This window comes from Ambystoma mexicanum, chromosome 13 (genome assembly GCF_040938575.1).
Source record: "Ambystoma mexicanum isolate Mex_15411 chromosome 13, UKY_AmexF1_1, whole genome shotgun sequence".
Classification (NCBI taxonomy): domain Eukaryota; kingdom Metazoa; phylum Chordata; class Amphibia; order Caudata; family Ambystomatidae; genus Ambystoma; species Ambystoma mexicanum.
This window is the reverse complement of record NC_090938.1, coordinates 794,569,367-794,587,537: the sequence shown is the minus strand read 5'-3', so window position 1 is coordinate 794,587,537 and position 18,171 is coordinate 794,569,367. Positions and strand designations below refer to the sequence as shown.

Here is an 18,171-nt window from a genome sequence, read left to right as displayed (position 1 = left end):
GTAATTGCTTAAAAGGTTTGGCTCTTATTTGAGCCCAGGAAAGTGTGCGAGGGACGGGAGTTCCCTATTTGGGAACTTTTATCTTGTTCTGCTTCAGTTTTTCAACCCCTGTGCCAGGGTTGACTTTTCTCCCACGCACCTTTAACTTGTTTACACACGGTTATCCACATGATTTAACTATCTAATTCATTGGGTAACATGTGTGATTGATTGAACTTTGAAACCAAGAGATGATACCTTGGAGTGGTCTGGCACTGTGTGCTTGCTCATTTGAAGGTCTCTGTAAGGGATCCAACTGAGAGGTGGCAAAAGCAAAAGAGTGACACAGGATTGTGAATCGAAGTGGTCCTGCAATGTGTCAAGCAAAATCCCGTACAAAATCGAACGTCTTCGATGATAAGAGAGTAAAGAAAGTTGATGACAAAGTAGATAAAGTTGGTCCGAGCCCAAACAAGGGAGACTGATTTGAATATTGTGTCAAAGCGGATCTGAGCCTGGCGGAGGGTGATCCGGGGTGAACCGTGAATCACCTGAGAAACTGGATACATGAATTGGATACATGAAAATCCTACTAGCAATGTGGTTAAGGGGATCTGACCCTGGCTGAGGGGGATCCAAGGTCAATAGTGAATCACCTGAGTAATTGAGCGCGTGTAAAATTCGGAGAGGAAAATAACTTATGGTTTGTCGCATCTGACCCTCTGTAAGAAGAGACTTTGAAAGGCAAAGAGACTTGGGGACGGAAGGCCCTGATGCTAATGTTTGAAGTGCACCCTCGTGCTAGAGATGCCAGAGACAGTGCTAAACTTGAGTGTGCTGCCTTGTCCTGTGCTGAAAACGTGAGGAAGCGAGGCCAACGGCCTGAATATCCTGATATATCTTTTCTTGGACACTTCTTTCTTTTACATAACCTTGTTTCCCGCACTATTTGTAATTAGATGTAATGTAAGGAAGGCATGGTTATCAGAAGCACGACAGTCACAAGGAGTACAATCGAAGGGTGTTTATTGAACAGTATATGAGAGAGCAAAATGCCTAATCTAAACGTAAATCGAAGATGGGAGCAAGCTACGACCATCAAAGTATAGAAAACGCTGTCCTAGTGGTGGTGTGTCAAAACAAAATGGCCTATACTAAAACCTATTGCCAAAACCTTAGTCTATATAACAAAATGGTGTGGGACAATATGTATAACAGTGTAGTGCAAACTGAAATGTCCAAAAGGGTTTTGGTAGTTCAGGACTGCTGAAATAGTGCACTCCCTTCCCCACATTACATCACGGGACAAGGCGGAACAGTTGCATGACTGTGAGCACCACTTGAGTCTATAGACATCAGGAAGCAGTTTCTTCAGAAAAGGCAGGATCCCTCGAATCAATGTCTTTTGCTTTGCATCACAAGACTTTCCCCAAGCTCTCACCATGCGGGATTCCCCTCTTCCCGGCTTTCTCGTGATACCCCTTTGTTGGGTTCACCTTTGTCTTTACGCCACTGTTCAGTCACCTTATCAAAATGCGGGATTAACTTTCCTTTGTTTTCACTTGGCATCCCTCCGTCGGGTACACTGTAGCCTTCAAATCATAGTTCAGTTAACTTTACCAGTTCTACTAGCTTATAACACTCAGGAGTTCTTAATGCCTTTTAAAACAAATATTTGGTGCACTTTCACTGATTCACTCCGGTCCCCCTCATCCGGGCTCAGACCTTCCTCTGTAGGCAGTTCTGGCTTCCCTCGATCGGGCGCAAGCCTTCAAACTGCTAGCATCACACTTGTTACTTGGCAATCTTTCACGCTTTCACTTCAAAGTATTTGCCAGTTCAATACAGAGACTACCGATAGGCGATCGCATCTCGACTGGGTTGCTCTGTTATACTGTAGCAAGGGTGTTTACTTTCAACAATCAGGCTTTTTCTCACGGCTGCCGTCCTACGTGTGACCCACAATACTGGATACAGTTCAAAGGTTTATATCGGCCGCCTCTCCCGAGGCCTTCTGGTATCTGCAGTTCTTAGTTAGCATCACAAGGCTAATAATTCCTTAGGTTAGCTTTATACTTCGTTTCATTTTTTGTCAAAGACTTTCGGCTGTATGACAGGGAGGGGGGGTTTGTACCCTTCACTTTACCCTCATATGACCACTTTGACTATTCACCTCCTCTCTCGGTTACACTCATGTGCTTCAGATTTCTTTCACGGCTTCTCTCTCACGTACAATCTCGGCATTCTTCATTCTTGCTACAATGTGCTTTTGCTCGCGGTTTCTTCACAACCCAATGGGCACTTCAAACGTTTTTTTTCCTTCAAATTTTATTGATTTATTCAAACAAAAACAATACAAACCAAACACGCAGTGCACAAATCAGCAATACAAATGTTCATCGCTTTATTCCGGTCACTGCTTCCCTTATCCCACCCTTACAAGCCTATTTGTTCCACGCACTCTGATTCTGCCACGCGTGATGAGGTCTCACGTTCCGTGGATCCTGTTCAGGTCTTGTACCGTTCCAAACAATTCCGCTATTAATGATCTCCATGCCATCAGGGTTCCCGCCTCCTCCTCTCCCCCTACATTGCGCGCCCCTTGCCATACCATGGTTTTGCCTCCGCCCATTTCTGCAACTCCTTCCTCCACCCGTGGCTTATGACATGTCTTCCATCCCATGGCATTCCTTATTTTTGCGAGCACATATGCTAGATCTTTCAGTTTACTAACATGCTTAAGTTTCTGCGATCTGGGGAACTCCCCCAGCAAGCAGGCCCAAGCTGTATTTATAACCATCGTAACCCCCTTTTCCTCTAGTTTCTGTGCTACTTCGCCCCAGAAGCGCTCAATTACTGGGCATGACCAGAACATGTGCACTATGCCAGCCTTTTCTTCGTCGCATTTGGGACATGCTTGTCTCCCAGCATCTTTGAACCTGATATCCTTTCGGGTGTCATGTATGCTCTATGCCTAATATATAGCTGTATCTGTTTTAGTCTCGCATTCCTTGACACCTTCTTGTGATATCCCAAAGCCCGTTCCCACATCCCATCCTCTAGCAGGGCACCCACTTCCGCTTCCCAGTCCAGTCTTAGTTGTGTTAAATCCTTCCCGACCTTAGACATCATCATCTCGTACAGTCTGGATATCTCATGCCCCCCCCCCTCCGTTATATCATATATTGTATCTCATCTGGTTCTTCCTCCTTTACCGAAAGGGCCATGTTCTCCTGATTCTTTGCACCATTCTGTGATATGTAATGTACTGGCCCGTGTGTAACCTCATTTCCTCCCCAAGCACTTCAAAATCTATGATGGTCCCCTCCCGCCAGATATCTCCCATTGTCACTACCCCCACCGACTCCCAGTGGTTCCTGATTATCATCCGCAGCTGCTTATCTCCCGCTGCCGGTGCGACTGGTGGCACCTGCGGGGAGCATGGGAATGGGTTCTCCATCATCTGGTACGCTCGGCGCCACATCTCCCACCCAAGCTTCATTTTAGGGTGCCCTTCCATTTCTGTTTTGGGCAGTCAGATCACCTCTTTTAAATAAAATGGGGCACAATCATGTCCAAACAATCTGGATTCGGGGGTCAGTTCATCTGAGAGCCATTTAGCTATATATTGCAGTTGGCTCGCTACATAGTAGACCTCATAGTTGGGCAGTTTTATTCCCCCTTTTTCATAAAAGTTCTGCAGCTTCCATAATGCCACTCTGTTCCGGGTTCCATGCCGTAGGAAATCCCTACACTTACTATTCAGTTTGGTGAAAGATTTCTTGGGTATCAAATATGGAATATTTCCAAAATAATGCAGGAGCCTGTGTAGGACCACCCTCTTAAGCATTGCCCCTCGTCCCATCATTGCTAGGGGCAACTTCACCCAGAATTTCATACAATTCTCGATCTTCTCAATGGATATCTTGGTATTGTGTCTGTGCTCTTCTTCTACCGTGTGGTACACGTCTATCCCAAGATACCTGAAAGTGCTAACCGCCCATGGTATTTGTAACACCGGTAACCCTCCCAGAGGGATTCCCTTATAACTACACAGCGGGAAGATGCTAGATTTGTGAGGATTCACCGCTATACCAGACAGCCCCGCATATTTATCCATCACTTCCAGTATGTACTGGAGATTTTCCTCCAGCAGCAAGTCATCGGCATACAAGGAGATCAGGTGTCGTTCCCCACCTACCCCGATACCTATAGTGTCATATTGTTGCCTAAGGTATATTGCTAAGGGCTCCAGAGATAGTATATAGAGCATTGGGGACCATGGGCACCCTTGTCTGGTGCCTCTACTAAGTTGCCATCTTTCAGATATCACTGATCCTGTCCTGACCCTGGCCAATGGTTCACTATATAGCATCTTTGCCCACCTTAAGTATCCAGGCCCCATTCCATAGCTCGCTAGGGCAGCAAGCAGCCATGGCCACTTGACTGAATCGAAAGCCTTAACTGCGTCCAAGGACATAATTGCCATCTCACCCTCGTTCCTGCTCCCCCATTCAACCACCCGATGGAGTCGTCTATGATTATGAGTTATATTTCTATTCGGGACATAGCCCGTCTGGTCGGGGTGTATTAGTTTGCCAATAACTCTCTGCAGTCTGTTCGCCAGGACAGCCGTCAATATCTTGTTGTCCTGGTTTAACATCGACAAAGGTCTATAAGAGCCACAGCTATGCCCAGGCTTGTTGGGTTTGCAAAGCGGTATTATGATCGCCTCTCTAAGTGACTCCGGCAGCCGTCCCACCTCAAGCGCTTCATTTAACATTTCTAACATTGGGGGGAGCGCTTCCTCCCTATATACTTTATAAAATTCACTTGGGAACCCGTCTGACCCTGGGGTCTTACTAGTAGGCAACTGGCTCACCACTTCCTCTAACTCCTCCAGAGTAATCAGTGCATCTAGCTCCTCTCTTTCCTCCACACTTATCCTAGGCAGTCCTATGTCCTCCAGTGTTTCTGTTACCTCCCCAAGACTACTACCCTCCTCATCCCCATATAATAACCTAGAATATTCTGCAAACTCCTGATTAACTCCTTCCTGGGTGTCAGCAACACTACCATCTTCTCTAGCTATCGTTCTAATCGTGGGTCTGGGAGTTTCGCTCTTGTATAACCATGCCAGCAGCCTTCCTGTTTTATCCCCTCCCACATGCTGTCTCTCTATATATTTTTTATAATTGATGTTACATAATCTTTCCCATTGCTCCGCCCCCTTCTGCTGCAGTTTCAGTATCAGCTCCATGTCTGCACCCCCCCCCTTCAATGCCTTTTCCAGTTCTTCCCTTTCTTTTTCGTGTGTCAGACAAGATCCCACCTTGTAGGCCTTTTTGATTTTGCTTTGGCTACCCCTCGCATCACCACCTTGAAGGCTTCCCATAATGTGCTCACTGAGTCGACGCTACCCGTATTTGTCTCAAAATAGTTTATAATCTCCTCCCTTACATCTTCCCTGAAATCGGGGTCCTTAAGTGCCTCTACCCGGAGGCGCCATGTTGGAATCCTCATCCTCGGGGGGGGGGGGCAGTATTGCCACCCAACAAGAGGGGCGAGTGGTCCGAAAGGACCCTTGCTTTATATTCTGCTTGAGGTACACTCCATCACTACGTCCGACGAAGCAAAGACATAGTCCAGCCTCGTATGTAATCACTGCGGGGCAGAGTAGTGCGAGTATTGCCCATCTTGCGGGTGTCTTGTTCTCCACACATCTGCTAGGCCAAAGTCATCCAGCAATGTCTGCAATGCTTTAGCCGCTGGGGCAGGTCTATCAATCTTTCCATCTGATCTGTCTACCCTGGGGTCTAACACACAGTTAAAATCCCCCCCCCAGATCACCGCCTCACCCATGCATATGCTGAGGTTAGTGCACAGAGTTCTGAAGTATGCTGCCGTATTTTGGTTGGGGGCGTATGTATTCACAATGCTTATCTCTCTATTCTCCACCAATCCCCTCAATATGACCATCCTCCCATCCATTTCCACCACTTCCTGTAACAGTTGAAACGGGACATGCAGCGCCACCCAGATGAGTACTCCTCTAGCATAAGCGGAGTATGTCGAGCCCACCACGACCCCTTTCCATTTCTTCACAACCATCTCCATCTTTCCACGTGTCGGGTGTGTCTCCTGCAACAGTGCAATGTCTATCTTTTGTCTGCGCAGGTACATCATGACCGTGTTCCTTTTTCAATAACTAAGTCCCCTGACATTCCACGTAATTATTTTAAGGTCCCCCATGACCCTTTAGAATCCCCCTCCCCCTCTCATCGGTGCAGTCCAGATCCCACTTCCATCTCAATCTATATAGGCTTGTTTCCCAGCGCAAACTTCCCTTAACTACAAACACCCCAAATACCCCTCCCCCTCTCGCACCCACCCACCTCCCTTCCCCAACGTCACCCTCCCCAACTGTTGCACAGCTCCATCCCTGGATCTCAGGCACCTCCGCATCTAGCCCTTTCTGGTAAAACCCGTACTCGCGACTCAGCAGGGTGAGGCCGCCCTATTGGCTGCCTTACTAAGTGTTGGGGGTAAATAAATGCGATCCTGTCGCTCCTATTTGTTTAGAGTTGCTATGCCTAATATTTCCATTTTAATACACTATATTCCAGTCCAACAGTCATAGAGTTCAAGGGCTACGCCGTATCTATCCAGTAATTTAAAGCGCTATACCAGAATTCCCCACCCTCCCATCCTCGCAGGGTACATGACATAGTATCTTCACTTATCCTGCTCCTGGGAGTCTTATTCCTCGTTCCGCTCCGGGCAGCCCTGTAGATCCAACCACGACACCGCATCCTCTGGGGTATCAAAGAACAGCGCTCTGCCTTTGTGCAGGACTTTCAACTTTGCTGGGTACAACAACATGTACCTGATATCTGCTGCACACAATCTTCTCTTAACCGCAACATAACTATATCGTTGCCTTTGCACCAACATAGTATAGTCTGGGTACGCCATAACCTTGGAGGAGGCTCTTTCTATCGTTCCGCCCTTACGGAAATACTCTAGAATCTTTTCCCTGTCTTTATAGTTCAAAATGTTCGCAATTATCGGCCGCGTCGAGCTCCAGGCCGTGGTTTTCTCATAAGGGCTTGATGTGCCAGCTCTACCGTGAACCACTGAGACAGTTTGTCCGCTCCCACTTCTTGCAGGATCATATACTCCACGTAATCCGTGGGGTCCTGGCCTTATTCTCCTTCTGGCAGGCCAATCACCCGGATATTCTGTCTCGCCCGTCCTTCTGCTTCCTCCACTCTGTTTTCAAGGTTGGCAACCTGTTGTTTGAGCACATGGACCTCCTTCACATTGTTCGTGCTTACATCAGTGTTGGTCTTTACTGCGCTTTCCAGACCGCTAGTTCTTTCTGCCAGCGCTCTGACGTCCTGTCGCAGCAAGGTGACTTCAATTCCTACGGCATCTATTTTGTTTTCTAGGGCTGTCCGCAGTTCCGCCATCGCCGTGCCCCACTTAGTACTCAAGTCCGTTATGGCCGCTAGGACCTGTTGGTTTTCTCCTTCAGGGGGGTCATCCCCCGATGCCTCCCCCGTCTTTTGTGTTGGGGTTGAAGGGGTCCGCTGCGCCTTTGCAAAGGTGTCCATAGTGGGTTGCTTGCTCCTGGACTTCAGCCCTTTCACTGACATCCTGCAATCTCACTATGTTTTATATCAGCTCTCCTGTGTCACTGTAGCTTCCCCAATTCAGTTCAATGTTTGGGTGTCCTCAATGGGCTGCCCTGCAGGCGGCACGCAAGGTCTATCTTGGAGTGGGCTGTGTCCTCCCACTCCTTTTGGCAGTGTTTTTAGTAGCGTGCTTCCTGGGCCCGTGCTCAACGTCCACTTATTCTACCTTCCTGGCAACGTTTCACCTTGGGGTCCCTGTCGTTTGTGCAGGTCCCAACCTCCTCCACAGCTCACTATGCTGCGTTTGTAACTACTAACTACAGCAGAAGGGGGTCCGCTCACCGGCCTTTGTTATGGCAAGACCAACTGTACAATACTCCCCGATCCGTTCTGAGTGACACTGATTCCAGACTGCATTTCACATGAAACAGCGCACCACATCATGCTCCCTCAGCACCTGTCATATTCATGCGCGGGCTCCTGTCCCATACTCCTCCAGCGTTGCATTTGCTGGCACTGCAGGGACATCTATCCCTTCATCTGGCTTTTGTTCAGACCAGGGAGTGTTCGTGTGTTTATGTGTAGCGTTGCACTTTTCGCTCCATCTCGTGTTGCAATACCCACTGCTGCCACTGCGTCCCGGGCCCGATGGTGTCTGCTGAGCCCCTCAACGATCTGCGCTTCGTTCCCAGGGCATTCCTTCGGCGTCTCGCCTAATCGTACCAATGTTGCACTTGTAATGTTGCACTCGAAACAGTGCTTAGGCACCAATATAGCTGCGAGCCCCAGGCCGTTCAACTCGTGCCCCACAGCCCATATGTGGCTCTTCGTGTCCTTCTGCGGGGGTCTTCCACAATGCACCTCCATGTGTGCCTCCCAGGTCGCAGCTTACCAGCTAACCTGCCAGGTCTATCTAACGCTCATCGCACTGTGCAGTGTCTGCCCGCGATCGTCTGCTGCTCGGTGGCACTCCATCAGCATAGGGGCGGTCCGGCCAGCATTCGGATCCTCGGCTCACTTTCGTGGCCGTGAACACTTGCCACACAATTAATAAATAATGTGGTCGCAATCCGTCTGATGTCGGTGTCTGCATTCAGTTACTTTGTTTCCCAAGTTCTGCCGATTATTGTTGCGGAGGCGGCCTTTTGTCCTGCGGGGCCCGGCCACCTCTTTTACGTCCAAGGCCGCCCTTATCTTTCGCTTCTGGCGCTGTGCGCACTCGCCGGAGGGAACGGCCGTATTAAGGCATTGGGGCACTTCTTGCCGCGTTCACGAGTTGCACAGGCACTCGCGATCTATGTGCCTCCTCCAATCACCAAGGTCCTCGGCTATGTTGGCCGGGGACCCCCGTGCATTACAGCTGCTCGGCCCGAGCAATATGATGCCTGTTATGCTGCACCAGCGATCCGCCACTTCAGCCATCCATCGAGTAGAGCTCTGTGTTACAAGGGTGCCACCCTCGGAGTCCCTTTGTTCTCGGCCGCCGCCATTTTGAGGTCTTCTTTCGCGGCCGGCTCCGAGATACAAAGTATCAATGTGATTGTTCCAAAGCTGTAAACGTGCAGCCAGCCCGCTCGTGCTCTGCTCCGTGCCTTCCCACGCCTATTCATGCATTTTAAAGCTGCTGTAGGTCAAAAAAATGTATGTTTTTTTGTCGGATCAAGTTGCCGGATCTCGGAGCACACAGGAATCGCAGCCTATTCCATGGCTACCAAGCCATGCCCCCCTACTGACGTTAATGTCCTTTTCATTTATCAACACAAGCCGATCTCCCATTTCACTCACCGGCAGCGGCTGATACAGTTTATCAAGACCTTCCGTCTAGTCAAGGCTTTTGGCCCAGCGCAGCTCGCCTCCTTCCAAGTCCTCACACCACACATGAAGGAGGTACCAATGTGACCTTCTGCAGTAGCAGGGAGTTGCCCCTTTGGATTCTGCAGCGACGTACACCCTGCAGCTGGTAGGACCACAGCCTTTCATTCACCTCCTGGTCCTGTCTGCTCTGCTTGTATGGTCGCGTTGCCTTCCTGGGATTTCCTGCCCTTCCGTTCTGCTGGTCTTGCTCGCTTCGGTTGCTCTTGCCTTGCTCTCCGGGTGCTCTCGTGCTCTGCCTTTTATCCCAGTGGGGAAAGGTAACCGGATTCAGGTGCGAGTCATTAAGGTTAAATGCCTCACTGTGCCTGACCCTGCTGTTGGGAAAACAAACTGGCTGTGTGAGAGTCTGTCTTTCCCTGAAGCGCTTTGTCCATGCAGCAGAGTGCGTGTAGGAAAGGGATACAGGGGGTAAAGTCTCAGAATATGCTTGAATTTCCCTTTCACCCGCCTCCTCCTCCTCCTGACCTGAATGTTCGTTTTCGGATGATTCGTCAGAAGGAATGTCTCTTCTCTCTCTCCAAGCTGCAGCAGGCTTTTTATTGGAGAATTTAGGATGGGCTCTTCCAGAGGCCACCCTGCCTGATGCAATTGCTCGGCAGTGGGGACCTCCAGGGAGACCACCCCACAGGCAGGGAAAAGCTTTGCTGAAAAACCCTGTTAATGTAGAATGATGTTGGCAGAATCCGGAGGTTTTAACTGGATTCGGTGACGTAGAAAAGTGGTTGTCTTCTTTGTGGAAGACTGCAAGGACCAGCATGTACCGGTGAGATCTTCATCCCGGTAAGGTGTAGAAGAGTAAGGCCATCCAACATAGAGTAGGGAGCTCCGACAGAAAGACGGAGCGAGGAAGGTTCCAGGCACGTCTGAGGGTCCGGAGCGGAACTGCCTTTGCTGCAAGGAATGACCGCGGGAAGCGCCGTAAGTGGATCGGGAACGCGAGAGGTAAAGGGAAACCAAACAGGAAAGGATACGTTCCGAGGAGCGGAACGTAGGGGAGGAAGGGAAACAGAGGAAGACAGGAGAGGAGGGCAAGGAAGGAAAAGAGCACAAGAGTATGCAGAGTAGAACTTGACAGCGTGTAAACCCGAAAGCAATTAGGGTTGCAACGCGCTGTCGAAAGCTGCCGACGCGCATAAATACACGTCACTAACAGGAAGTGGAAACACTAGAATGCTGCATTCGCTTCTGCCATGAGACAATACAGCACAACCCTTCCTCCATTGATTCCACAACTTCCATGGTCGGCGGATCATGACAAACTTCCTCGATAGTACATGGAATGAGGGTGTTCTGGAAACAGGGATACCACGCCTCTCCTCCGGGTGCCCCACTCCCCATGGACCGCTCATCCAGGTGATCCTCCCGCACTCATCCACCCCCGGGGTCTGGATCCAATAGCAATGGCCATGCCCCGGCCACCTGGATGACAGATCTCAAGGGACTGGTCAGTGAGACACCCTTTGGTTTCTCACATACACTTTCCCTATGCGATGTGACAGTTTCTGTTTCACAGGGGAACCGTGAAAGGAAATCCACGTATCCTTGTTCGTTTCCATTTCGATGTTCTATGGTGAAACAGTAAGGTTGAAGGTCTAGGAACCATCGCACAATTCTAGGATTCAAGTCTTTCCTCTTGCTTATCCAGACTAGCAGAGAATGGTCAGTTATCAGCCTGAATTTCCTACCCAGTAAATAGTAGCGAAGATGTATAATGGCTCATTTGATAGCAAGGGCCTCCAGTTCTATCACTGAAGTTTTTCTCTCTTGGGAATTGTTTCCTACTGGCAAATAGGATGGGGTTTTCAAAACCATCACTAACTTGGGATAACACTGCTCCTAACCTGTCAAGGAGGCATCGGTTGGTAGGATAAATTCTTGGGAAAAATCGGCTACTTTTAGTATAGGGGCTTTTTTGAGTTGTTATAACAAATGTCATCATCGGTCCAATGGATCTTTTGCGGTTCCGCATTCTTAAGTTTGTCGGTTAATCGGGCCGTTTTATCTGAACATTTCAGAACAAATTTTCGATAATACCTGATGAGGCCTAAAAAGCTCTGAAAGATCTCTTGGTTTTTGGGGTAGGAGCATCTAAAGCAGCTTTTACTTTTTCGCATTGTGGTTGGACAGTCATTACCCACAAAAAATCCTAGATATTTGACTGCCGACTAGGCGAGTCACCATTATTTGGGGTTGGTTGTAAGTCTTGCCTGTCGGAAGGCTCTCATGATTGTATAGAGATGCAAAAGATGTTCACCCTCGGGCTGGCTATAGATGACGATGTCGATATAGGCTCCACAAAAATGGGGAGTATGGTTTCAGTGTGGTGTCCACGAGTCTTTGAAAGTTTGCGGGAGCATCATGGAGTCCAAATGGTAGTACTTTAAATTGGAACAATCAAATGGGGGTGGAGAACGCATTTTTTTTCTTTATCAGGTCCATGCAGTGGCACCTGCCAGTAATCTTTTGTTAAATCCGTGTAGACGGCACTACCCAGCCTGTAGATCAGATCATCGTTTGTGGCATGGGATAGGCGTCAAAGGCTGAGATGGTATTTACTTGGTGGAAGTCAATGAAAAACCACCAGGATTGGTCTGGCTTGATCACTAGAATGTTTGGGGAATACTAGTGACTAGAGGAGGGTTCTATGACATTGGCCTTTAATATAGCTTCTACCTCTTCAATGACTATCTTTCTGCGGGACTCAGGGAGTCGATGGGGCTTCAGATTAACTATTTTTCCTCTAGGGTTCAGATGTAATGGTATGTGCCCTGGACTCTACCTGGTGTTTCGTTAAATACATCCGGGAAGGATTCGATAAGATCCATCAAGTCTCCCTGTCTTTCTTTAGATATATCTTGGGGAATAAGATCACGATCATCTCTTTCCTCTGGGGCTAAGCGAGCTGGAATGGAGGAGGTGGTGTTTGTTGGGTTCACCTTCCACCCCTTAAGGAGGTGAATGTGGTATAAATGGATCTTCATCTTTTTTATCCGATTGTGACACTTTGTATGTGCAGGTGCTTGTACCTTCTAAGAAATGAATACGGACCAGGCCACTTTGAGCTGAGTGTATTCTCTGAAGTGGGTAAAAGAACTAATACCTTCTGCCCCACAGAGAAGGAACAGAGATCTTCTTCCTTATCCTATGCTTGTTTTTAATGGGCTTGGGCCTTCTCCATATGGGATTGCACCAGGGTTCTGACTAAGGTCACATGTTCCTTTAAACGAGTGGCTGTTTGGGATAGAGAATTAGTGGCTTCCAGGTGTCGCCAACTGGGTTTGGACAAGACCATCCACAGTGGTGTCTCCTCTGTGTAACAATCCCTGCTTTAGGAAGAAGAAAGGGCTGCCTTTCCTCTGTCCTCCTTCGGGTAGGGCCTGTAGGAAAGTTTCAGCGAGCATCGTATCCTTTTGCTGGGCAAATGATAAATCCGGGAAGAGGGTGGTCTCATCGTCCCTGATATTCTGGATTTCTATGTTTTTATCTGCTCCCCCAAAGCCCTGATTCCCTCTTTCTGTCTCCTCAACCTGGTTTACTTCTTCACTCTGTGGGAACACTGTTTTTTCAAGAATCCCCTGGGCTATCTTATCTCCGGGTTTTATTTCAAACAGGTTTTGCCCATTGTCCGGGATCAACACCCTTACGTTGCCTCTGGGTCTATGACTACGGGCAGTATGTTTATACCAAACTTCAAGGCTAGGCCAGACTTCTGAGCCAACCTGATGTAACAACTAGGAGGGTATCAGGACCAAGTCGGTGGGAACCAGTCCTCTCTTTCCTGGAGGGGTCGTGAACTCCCTACTGCTGCAAATGTCGAATCCAATCGACTCCCTGTGGTAACTGAGGGATCGGAGGCTCGACTACTAAGTTTATGAAATTTTAGAGTCCCCCAATGTTTCCCAATTGAGTCGCATCCCACTCTGACACCATATGTAAGTAAGACATGGTTATCAGAAGTACGACAGACACAAGGAGTACAATCCAAGAGAGTTTATTTAACAGTAAGCACTGCAGATGAGTGTTTGGGCCTCCAGTGAGCACAGTCCTCCCCTGGGCCCTGCTGGCATTCTTCCCCCCCCCCACCGATCGTGCTCTCCTTCCCCGACCTAGTCTGGCGAGTCATTTATTTGTGCGCCCTCCCTCCACCCGCATCCCATCCCGCCCCCTCCCCTGCTTGGCCATATGAAACCGAAAAATCCGACTAGCCAATCAAAGATCACACACATGCACACGCACATGCACTTTGTTGGGAGTATTTTTGCTCCCTGTTTTAATTTTCTGGGAGGATTTGCCTATTTTGAGGGAGTAAAAGTAGCAGATACACCCGTTATCTGTAGGTCTGATGCTAGTATTCATTTTTCATAGCATTATATGGCTATAAATATAGAAGGCTTTTTATAACTGTGTGTCTTAAGTGTGTTCCCTGACTTTTCAGTGTTTGTGCTCATTGAGGACCCCTTACAAGCTCAACACCTCTTGAGACTTAGCCTAGACCACTCGTCCACCTACCGTGAACTGGTTTGGCTACAGCTCCCAGAATTGTCCCTGTCGCAATATAGGTTGACCTTCTATACATCTGTCCACCAAGCCCCAGAGTATAGAAAATCAGTCCCAACAGTGGGGGGCTCTGGGATTGCTTTTGGAGCGGGTGCGGGAGCCGTGGGGTTGTTTAGGGAAAGAGTGGGGTGGGGCCCTGGGTGGGGGGGGGCCTGGGGTTATTGTTGGAGCGGGTGGGGGGGCTTTGGGTTGCTTTTGGAACCGGTGGGGGGGCATTAGGGTTGTATTTGGAGCAGGTGAGGGGCCCTCTGAGCAAAATGTGAGCAGGCCGCTCAAAAGTCTGAAGGAACGTAGTTAGTTTTTGTAACTTCCTCAAAAAAGCAGTCTTAAAAGGCCACCACAGAACAGCGCTTCAACAAGACCATTTCTGCCAGAGCACAGCTCTGCCTTGTTCCGGCCCCATCGCTCCCCTAGTGCTGACTATCCACCTGTTTTCTCCCTGGCACAGGTGAAGGGGGAAGCCAAAGCATTTGCCATTGAAGCCAAGGCTCGGGCTGATGCCGAACAGATGGCTAAGAAAGGCGAGGCCTTCCAGGAGTACCAGGATGTGGCTATGGTGGACATGCTGCTTGAGAAGCTCCCGCTGGTGAGTGGCTGCTGGCTGTGGTGAGGGGGTGCAAGGGCGGAGGTGGGCAGAACTGGGAAAGCAGGGGGTGCCTTGGGCATGGAGGGCAGGGACACATCTCGGCCAAGAAACCTTCTCATCATCTGTTAATCATGGTGGCCCCACACATGTCCTGTCCCTGCTCTCTCATTGCATGTGTGTTGCCCCGTTCCTATCAGTTTCACAGACCCCTGATGTATGTTCTCTGGCATTTACAGATGGCAGGGGAAATCAGCAGGCCCCTGAGTGAGGTGAAGAAGGTGAAGATGGTGTCGAGCGGCAACGGGGAGGTGGGTGCAGCCAAGCTGACCGGCGAGGTACTGGACATCCTCAATCGACTGCCGGAGACCGTGGAGAAGCTGACGGGGATCAGTATAAATCAGGTATATATGGCCAGATATCGCCGCTCAGCTGAGGTATACAGAGTTCCCGATGGAATGCGTGTGAAAAGAGACAAGTACCCGACTTGATGCGTGTGAATAGAGGACAGTAACTCGACTTGGTGCGTATGAATAGAGACCAGTACCCAACTTGCTGCGTATGAATATAGACCAGTACCCGACTTGATGTGTGTATAGAGACCAGTTCCTGGCTTGGTGTGTGTGAATAGAGACCAGTTCCTGGCTTGGTGTGTGTGAATAGAGACCAGTTCCTGGCTTGGAGCGTGTGAATAGAGACCAGTTCCTGGCTTGGAGCGTGTGAATAGAGACCAGTTCCTGGCTTGGTGTGTGTGAATAGAGACCAGTTCCTGGCTTGGTGTGTGTGAATAGAGACCAGTTCCTGGCTTGGTGTGTGTGAATAGAGACCAGTTCCTGGATTGGTGTGTGTGAATGGAGACCAGTTCCTGGCTTGGTATGTGTGAATGGAGACCAGTACCTGGCTTGGTGTGTGTGAATAGAGACCAGTACCCGACTTGCTGTGTGTGAATGGAGACCAGTTCCCGACTTGATGTGTGTGAATAGACACCAGTTCCCGACTTGCTGTGTGTGAATAGAGACCTGTACCCGACTTGGTGTGTGTGAATGGAGACCAGTACCCGACTTGCTGTGTGTGAATAGAGACCAGTTCCCGACTTGCTGTGTGTGAATAGAGACCAGTACCCGACTTGCTGTGTGTGAATAGAGACCAGTACCCGACTTGCTGTGTGTGAATAGAGACCAGTACCCGACTTGCTGTGTGTGAATAGAGGACAGTAACTCGACTTGGTGCGTATGAATAGAGACCAGTACCCAACTTGCTGCGTATGAATATAGACCAGTACCCGACTTGATGTGTGTATAGAGACCAGTTCCTGGCTTGGTGTGTGTGAATAGAGACCAGTTCCTGGCTTGGTGTGTGTGAATAGAGACCAGTTCCTGGCTTGGAGCGTGTGAATAGAGACCAGTTCCTGGCTTGGAGCGTGTGAATAGAGACCAGTTCCTGGCTTGGTGTGTGTGAATAGAGACCAGTTCCTGGCTTGGTGTGTGTGAATAGAGACCAGTTCCTGGCTTGGTGTGTGTGAATGGAGACCAGTTCCTGGCTTGGTATGTGTGAATGGAGACCAGTTCCTGGCTTGGTATGTGTGAATAGAGACCAGTACCCGACTTGATGCGGGTGAATAAAGACCAATTCCCGACTTGATGCGGGTGAATAAAGACCAGTTCCCAACTTAATACGTGTGAATAGAGACCCAAACCTGGCTTGATGCATGTGAATTGAGACCAGTTCCTAACTTGATGCTTGTGAATAGAGCCCAGTAGCCGACGTGTTGGGGGTGAATAGAGACAAGGTCCTGGCTTGATGTGTGTGAATAGAGCCCAGTAGCCGACTTGATTTATTATCCAGTGTGGCGTGCGCTCTTCAAGATGGCTGCTTCTGATTATACCGATGACCACAAGCCCTATGTGACTTGCCGGCAACTTGAGGCCACCTCCGCTTTTGGTGGATTGGCTTGAGCTATGTTCAAACCCCCCAGAGGCCCAGGTGCCGACAGAGGCCACCTATAAGGGTATTTGAGTACCCTGTCTGGACTTGTCCGGGCCAGAATGGGCCTGGTGGGGTCCAGTTGCTACTCTGCAAGCAGCTCTGGTCCCCTGTGTGCCCTGTCTTGGAGCTCCTGCACCGCAGCTGCAGTTCACTTTGCCTTCCTGGCTAAGAGCTGCCGTTGCCCCTCATTCACTCCTGCTTGACTCCCATCACCCTTCTCCTGATCCCTCTTACGCTGGACCCTCTGCCTAGCTGCATTCCTGTTCTCGCGGGGCTTCTGGGCCCTCCTGCATTATCCTCATGTCCCAGTGGCTGTTTTTATCTTCTGGAACTTCTGTTTCTTCCCTATGTCCTTGGCATTGTTGCTGGCCTGACTTCTCCGGCCTGCGCTGTGTCCTGCACTCGCCTTCCCTCTGGCCTCCGATTGACTCTGCATCCGGCTGTGTTCTTCTTCCTACCTACCTGCCACCACTGTTGACTCTGCATCCTGGCTGTTTTTGGCATATTGCTGTGTTTTTCCTCTTGCCTACCTACTAGTGCTGTCTGGCTTTGGTACCTGCCCCTGTGTGGCACCTTCTCTACTTGCAGACACTGATTGACTTGGTAACCTTGTTGTGCTTTGCATCTCGTTGTGTTGAACATTTAGGATCTATAGGCACCCACTGGATGGCCTTTTCTCAGCTTTCGCTGTGGCTTACATTGGTTACCTGTGTTCATACGTGCATGCCCCTTATTCCCGAGGCGAGGCCACAGTCACTCTACCTGCCTGTCACAATTGCTTCTCTGGTCCTCCTCATTGCAGTTTACTTACTTGTTCCCGCACTTTTTTTACTTGTTTTGTCTCTATGTGCTTTCCACCCACCCCCCCCCCCCCGCACTGTCCTTCCTCCCCCTCTCCAGCTTTTCATGTTCATCACTTGCACTTTCCAAATGGTCTTGTGGCCTAGTCAGAGCGCTACTGTTTGTTTTCTTCCCTTCTCCCCTTCCCTGCACTCCCCCTCCTCCCCTGCTCTCATGCGTTAGCACTTGCACGTTGCAAAGGTTTCAAGACCTTATAAGAACTCTTTTGTTTTTGGTTTATCCCCCCCCCCCTTCCCCTTATCTTGCTGTGCTGGTCCTTCCGGCCCAATTTGACCAGGTAGTTTCCCCCTACGTGTTCAATCACCAATGCGGGACTTGGCAGCCCACTCCTCATTTGTCCTCCAACCAATGAAGGCACTTGGCACACTTGTGGCCCCCCACGATAAATCCAGTGGATGTCAAACGTCAATCCCGGCCGCTCACGCACTCTCCATTCCATCCTTCTTACGAGTGTCCGACGACCCACACCACCCACACCACCGGTGCTGCCATGTTCCTGCTCAGTGACAAGTGCTTGTGTACCAGTCTTTCCCTTTTTTTACACAAACCCCCCGACCTCTGACACAGCCGAAGGGGTCTGATGCACCCCTTGTAGGCATGTGACTTTCACAGCCCAATTGCTTTCATCTGGTTCTCTCCATGCCCGCACCTGCAGCCGCTGTAGCGGCTCCAATTCTGAAAGCATGTGGGGCA

The 18,171-nt window shown here is 49.5% G+C and overlaps 1 protein-coding gene across 1 annotated transcript in view; it reads left to right on the top strand.

Annotated features, from left to right (window-relative positions):
- The window catches only part of FLOT1 (flotillin 1), a 179,790-nt gene that overhangs the window by 129,417 nt on the left and 32,202 nt on the right, over nt 1-18,171 (top strand). Inside the window, exons 11-12 of the mRNA XM_069635191.1 lie at nt 14,497-14,634; nt 14,871-15,035. Coding sequence (XP_069491292.1) covers nt 14,497-14,634; nt 14,871-15,035 — 303 coding nt within the window. The remainder of the gene's footprint in view (nt 1-14,496; nt 14,635-14,870; nt 15,036-18,171) is intronic.